Below are 6,843 nucleotides of genomic sequence, written 5' to 3'. Positions count from 1 at the left end.
CCATGTTTTTTTTACATGAAAGAAGGAAAAAACTAAAGTAGCCCCGAAATAGTGCAGGTGAGGCCGAATTGCATTATGGTCTCTGTTACATTCTTCATTATACAGTAAGTAATGATGGCCGCGAATCATTGGCAAGTACTTTAGCATTTCGCTCTGGTTTAGCTGTTTTTCTTAGACTTTTTCAGTATAACAGAAAAATTTTGACATCCATGGATCAGAAAGTGGCAAAGAAAACCCAAGACACGCTAGGGAAGGTCATAAAGAAACCTCCTCTTACAGATAAATTGCTGAGCAAGCCTCCATTCCGATTTCTTCATGACATAATTACCGAGGTACTCTGTTACTTGCAATTTTCATGCTTTATTCATAGAGTGAACACTTTTCTTATGCTTTTCTGTTTTGAACGAAATTTTAGGTTATCAGGAACACTGGATTTCTCAAAGGCTTGTACACTCCAGATGAGATGGACTCGGCGAATGTCAAGGTACACTTCACTCGGCGTCCGCTAAAACGAAGTGTTATTTTTATTGGCTGTATTTCTCCTTTTCTCTGATTGACCACGATCGTGAGTTTTATTGACTTAACAGATCGTTTATCTCCTTTTTTCTTCGAAGGATAAAGAAGCTAAGATTGCATTTCTTCAGAAAGCGATAGACGTCGTAGGTAAGGCTCGAAAATGGCTCCTGTTGTGTGTTGCTAAGTTACGCAGCAACATCGATAGGAGTTTTTTTCCCTCGAAAACCTGTTCATTGCGAAACCCTTTAAGTATAACTGTCCAAGTTTTAGAAAGCCCTTTCATACGTTTAGCGGTGTTGTGTCTTCCAGGCAATAACAGAGGAAAAAATAGAGTTTCTTGTGTCGAGGAGCTGAGCTTAACACGACATCGGTCGACCATGTCGTGGTCCCATGAAAGAATTTTGTAACTACAATATTTATATATTGATACGATCTTTGGCTTTTACGTACGGGCATATAACCTTTGGAAATAAACGATGAAATTTTAAAGCTAGAGGCTTGTGAGGGTCGTTGTCTCTTGCATGATGTAAGACCCCATAGAAGTCTCGTATTCTTTTTGCGACTGGCACCTTGGTGTCAAATCTTACAGTTTGATGCGATCCTATTTGTAAAATTATTTTTCGCAAGATACTTGTCTCATTTACACAGCTGTTCTTTACCAGAAAAAAAATCCATACCTGTTAATAAATATCTCTCACATTTGATTCATTGTGATAGCACATAAACAGATTTCTTTGCTTACCCCACAAGCTTTCTAGCTTTAACTCTAATCGTGTCAAAATACTGGTTTTATGTTTATGTTTTTGGTTATAATGGTAAACTAATACACAACGGGCAAGAATATGCAGATTGTATTAAAATTTAATTGAAAAAAAATGTAAACTTTTAATAGTTTTCCTATTTATTGAAGTTCAGAGTACAGTCAACTCTTGCCTTGTGGACACCTTGCCATAACGAATACCTGATAATACCGACAGCAGCTAAACCCCAGGCTTAAATATATTACAGATATTTGACTGAAATAAACTCCAGTTATTACAGACTCTCGTCAATGAGGACACTAACTTGAGGTCCCTACAGCGTCTGTTATAAAGAGAGTTGACTGTATTTCTTGAATGCTCTAAAAAAAATTAAAGGGAGCCCGGTGCTCTGAACTCGTGAAATCCAGGGTGGCCAGCCTACGATTTGTATGAAAAAGCAAAGATTTCCCATAGTTGAACCTCACCACAACAGCCACCTTTGGGACAGAGTAAAGTGGCCATTATAGAGGTGGGTGGCCCTTGTGGAGAGGTTTAAACAAGAGTCGACGTATAGATTATTATTTTGTTCACCAGGACAAAAAAGGTGGCCATTGTGGAGAGGTGGCTGCTAGTGGGGGTTCAACTGTAGTTACGTAAGAGCAAAAATAAGGTGCCAGGGGCCATTGGGGCTACTAGAGCATGGCCCTGTAATAATTTTATTTATTTATTTTATTTATTTATTTATTTATTGGTCCTTTCAGAGGTGAAGAAATAATAATATTAGTGTTCCTCTTAGCAGTGTTCTCCTTAGCAGGTGGTAACCGGTAAAACTTACCGCCTGAAGCAATGCTTCTTACCGCCTGCAACCGCTTGAAGGTTTACTGAAATTAAAAAAAGTAGATTTTAAAAAAAGGAAGTTGTGATCTGACTGGATTCTCACAAGGAAAATGAATATAAATTAATATACATAGAAAAGTACTAAAGCATACACAGCTTTTCTTTTTATGGGCCACGCATTTTGGAAAGAGAACATTGAAGACTTAGTAAAATTATTGGAATCAAACATTTTAAATTGATGTCTTAATGGCCGATTTGCATATAGTAGGTCTCAAAATAAGGGAATGACATTTCAGAGAAAGTGTGCCTCTGGCACAAAATTACTGAGTTAAAAATTAGGGAGAACACTGCTATTAGGTTTGAGAGATTGTGATTTATCCCATTTTCCCATTTTGTATGAAGTTGTTTACACTGTAGATACAGTTTTTACTAAGGGTTAAGGGAAATGGTTTTTAAAAACTTAAGGTAATTCATTCTCTTCCTCCTACCCATAAAGTTTACCATTTCTTTACCAAGCCTTTTTTAACATTTAGGCATGATAAATGGCCAGCTATCTGTGCGTCCCTCAAAAATTGTGGCTGGCCATGAACCTGAAAAGACAAATGAGTTCTTACAGTCAATGGGCACAGCAATTTTGAACAAAGTAAGTTAAACTATACTATCTCTTACTTTATTCCAGTATGATTGTGTAAATACATGGTGTGAAATATCTGTTAAAAGTCAACATTAACTTCAGTTTAAAATTTTTCCACTTAGGTTGATGTTCAATTTCCTTTTTCTCCTAGCCCTAATTCATGAATAATGATTAGGGCTAGCTATAGGAGATAAAAGAAAATTGAGCTTTAAGTTAAAAAATATTAACCTGAAGTTAATTTTGGCCTGTAACATATCCACTAATATTTGATGTTTTAAAATTTCAGCTATAGAAATATTTTTTTTTATTATGCTGCTACATTGCAGTAGAGGAGTGAAACGGAAAAATTTGGTTTAATTGGTTTCCTTTAAAAGTACACTCTACAAAGACTTAAACTGGCTTTTACCAATTCAATTTACTGTAATTTGTTTCTCCACTTGTAGAAAAGCAGCTCTGATGCAGTGAAAAAAGTATTAGCAGGAGAAAAGCCTGGTAAAGAGTCAAGGTAAAAAAAAATATTTATTGTCAAAATACATTTAGGCAAGCCTGTTCATGAAATAGTGATATTCAAAACAAAGTATTGACTAGCACAATTAACATTTATCAAGTGAGTGTCCCTCCTTTGGCTTCAAATATGCTGTATGTATTAATGTGAATGTCCTCGTATTTTGCAGGTCAGCTAAAGAAAACTGAACTCAACCCAAAACATAATTCTCTGAAATTTACTGCTTCGGATTAACCAACCCCCCCCTCGGATCCCCCTCCCCTCCATCACACTCCCCTCTGGAATTTCCAACCCCTTTTACAGGATGGATAGTAAAATTTATAGATGCAACTAGATAAAAAGAGTCGTAGTCCATGCTGAAACCTCCAGCCTGTTTATCTCAAATTGGGCCAGAAATTTCAGCCCTGTCAATTAAGCGGAAAAGCATCTATGTAATTTGAGCACAGATGAACTTGTCATACACACTGCTCTGCTTTTGAACACTTGGGGTTTTAGCATTTAAATGTGTTAAGGGGTTAGCCCCTAGCTACATTTGTCATAGATTTAAGACACGTGATTGCGTTCATGACCGTAATACTAGATATAAGAATAACTTGAATATCCCAGCTTATCAGTCAGCTTCTGGGCAACACACATTTTTATACCGTGCAACGAGTTTCTGGAATTCTCTTCCATGTGAAATAAGAGGATGTGATAATTTGCCAATCTTCAAGAGACATTTAAAGGAATTTCTCAGTAGTTTTTAATTAGTAATGTGATATATTTTAACATCTATTAGAATTTTAGATTTTTAATTTTAATGTATTTAGTATTGATTGTAATTAGTTTTTAAAACCCATTTAGTGGAAAACTAATAAACACATAACATAACAAGATCTTTTCTGGCAGATTTTCCCACCCAGTTTGAATTATTGCACCTGTGTTGAAATTGCTATGTACGGTAATCTCAATCACAGAGTGAAATTTTATCTCTGGTTAAAATTCACCTATGTGTAATTGGCCCCTTTGTCCAATGTTATTTTTAGTGATGGCAAAAGAAAGGAATCAAGAACTGGAAGTGGAGGTAAAGAGAGAGAAAGATCAAAGGAACGGGACAAAACAGAGAAGGAAAGAGAAAAAAGTAGAGATAGAGACAAAGAGAATGATAAAGACAAGGACAGGCGTAAACAGGTATTTTGTTCATGTTGATTTTCAGCTGAGCTCCACCCACGCACTTTGCACAAGCGAGCGGAAACCCACAGCTAAGAAAATTTGGTTATCTAATTCATATGAGAGATTTTGGTAGTCATGTGTCAGTGACCATATGTCCCCACCATAGGGCAACCATTGTGAAATCTCACTTTTTCTAATTAGTGTGGTGAGCCTGTGACCTGATATTGCAGATCCATGTTGTGGTCAATAATATTATTGATAACTGTCAAAACAGGGTATCTGCTGACCAGTATCACATACTGTAGCATGGGCTCAGGTGTCAACCCATTGAGGTTATGTGTTTTTGAAGTTTTCTGCTGACAAGCTACTGGTTTTTACTAGTGGATTTCTTTGCAAGGTTACAAGGTTTTGCAAGGTTTGAAGTAAAGCTCCTGTTAATAAATTTATAATATTGTTATTATAAATTTATTAACAGGAGCTTTGCCTTTAGCCATGGCTTAATCCATACAGTATTATTTTTCTAACGTTCTGCATTTAGTATCTTGTAAATCAAAATGAAATTGAGCTTAAAGTTTCCTTTGACAAAGTTTAAATAATTGGAGAAAAGGTTGAACCACATTAAATAACTGAGTTGAATGATAACAAAAGTTTTCAGCTAATAGCTTACATTATAATATTATGTACTTGCACTCACGGCAAGCCAGACCACTAAATCTAGATTACCTCCAGTGGATGTGCATGAATTGTGATCTAGGGACTCATGAACTTGAGTGGTTCAGATTCTTCATGCACCCCCCTCCCCTCCCCATGACTTTGGCCAGTGTTTTGAACACTGGTCACAGGGCTTGAATACCACTGCTTTTGCTAACCCTGCATTTTATCACTATAGATTCTTGGGGCTGCTCACAAAAAAATATGTTTATATGAGAAAATCATGATTGTGCCATTAATGTGAAAATATCATTGTAGAGTGATGCTAAGAAAAAGGATGGCTCTTCTAACAAGACAGAGACCTCTGATAGAAGAAAAAAAGATGACTCTGCCAAACGGGAGAAGGAAAGAGAAGAAAGAAGTTCTGAAAAAATTAGGGAAAAGGTAAAAGTACATGGAAAACCCCAATTCAATGACTAATGAAAAAGTCAAGAAAATGTGGTTGGATGTTAAAGATAATTTTTTATTATAAATATTTTGATTTAGACATGTATAAATATTCCTGTTGTGATGAGAGTATCTATACCCTGGTACTGAGATTGTGATTTTAAGCTGTGAATGTCAGCATGAATGCTAAAACTTACAATCAAAGGGATTTATAATAATATTGAGTAAATTTTGTGGGAGTCTAGTTTTAATATTATTGCAGCAAAATTTGTGTTGATGGGCTTTTCTTCTTGTCAGGCACCAAAGAAAGAAGATGATATTGATGGTGTAGACAGTGGAGCAGGTGTGATAGATGGAGAACTTGAGGTAAAAATATTGCCATAACATTTTATTATGATCACAAGAAATTAAGATTTTTCAACATCATCACAACAGCATGTTTGTCAATGGACTACCATGTCTCAAAATAATAACCACATGACAAGCTGTCCTAGTGAAACTACAAACTGAACAGGTTCACTCTGCTGTTATAGTTGAGGGTATTTAGTACTGATCTCTACCACAGATTTTCCCGAGCTCCTAGTCTGTCTCTGTGTATTTTATCTCGATGCTTAGTGTATTTTGTGCCTTCCAGCTCTGATCACTGACAACCAAAATACATTAGATGTTCATGATTACATACTGTTAAATGGTAGACGTATTTAAAATGCTTTTACATTATAACATCAGAAAGATCTTTTTTTTATCAAGGTGGATTCGTAAGGTACATCTGTATAAACTTTGCCTTCCCCTGCCACCTTCATCTGTGCCAGTTTAAAATCTTATTGTTAACAGTTCATTTTACTATGGCAAAACATATTTGAAACAATACTTTGTACACTCTTTTAGTGACATTTTCCCAAAACTATGCTAAAATTGAAGATGTTGGCAGCTAATCTGTGACTGCCACTTATCTGCCAGTTATTAGAGCAAAAACAGTTATGGTGATGCATGAATTCATGGACATTTTTTCTCTCTCTGTTTACAGAATGGAGAGCTACCTGCAAATAGAATACCAAGACCCTCCTCTGCTAAAGGTCAGAGACGCAGACCATCAGGGGAGGGAGAGGGTATGCTTGTGTGACAAAGCACTTAGATAGTTAATGATATTAATGGGAAAGAACATTTGTTCAAAATCTAGTGAGCAAAATGTTAAGACTGTTGCCAACCTTCAGTGTAGTTGAAGGTCTTGACAACTTGTTTAAAGTCTGGTTAAACTTTTTTTCATCAACATCCATTTAAAGTTCCTTTACTTGTGTTGAAGAATTGCTATGTCTGGCAACTTTTGAAACAGTTTCAATTATAGGCCTCTGTTTTGCCTT

The 6,843-nt window shown here is 36.0% G+C and overlaps 1 protein-coding gene across 4 annotated transcripts in view; it reads left to right on the top strand.

The window, feature by feature from the left end:
• The first annotated feature begins 94 nt into the window (after nucleotides 1-94).
• LOC140930128 (TRAF3-interacting protein 1-like) overlaps nucleotides 95-6,843 on the top strand; it is a 14,005-nt gene continuing 7,256 nt past the window's right edge. For 2 of the 4 annotated variants that reach the window (XM_073379796.1, XM_073379794.1), the window contains exons 1-9: nucleotides 95-332; nucleotides 416-484; nucleotides 615-663; nucleotides 2,627-2,736; nucleotides 3,171-3,232; nucleotides 4,258-4,402; nucleotides 5,354-5,479; nucleotides 5,780-5,848; nucleotides 6,510-6,558. In XM_073379796.1, the coding sequence (XP_073235897.1) occupies nucleotides 210-332; nucleotides 416-484; nucleotides 615-663; nucleotides 2,627-2,736; nucleotides 3,171-3,232; nucleotides 4,258-4,402; nucleotides 5,354-5,479; nucleotides 5,780-5,848; nucleotides 6,510-6,558 (802 nt within the window). In that variant the 5' untranslated portion in view covers nucleotides 95-209. Of the gene's footprint in view, nucleotides 333-415; nucleotides 485-614; nucleotides 664-2,626; nucleotides 2,737-3,170; nucleotides 3,233-4,257; nucleotides 4,403-5,353; nucleotides 5,480-5,779; nucleotides 5,849-6,509; nucleotides 6,592-6,843 lie in introns of all 4 variants that reach the window. The other 2 variants (XM_073379795.1, XM_073379793.1) reach the window with 1 other exon arrangement.

The sequence above is a fragment of the Porites lutea genome, chromosome 3 (assembly GCF_958299795.1).
Source record: "Porites lutea chromosome 3, jaPorLute2.1, whole genome shotgun sequence".
NCBI lineage: Eukaryota > Metazoa > Cnidaria > Anthozoa > Scleractinia > Poritidae > Porites > Porites lutea.
This window is presented reverse-complemented; position numbering and strand designations above follow the sequence as displayed.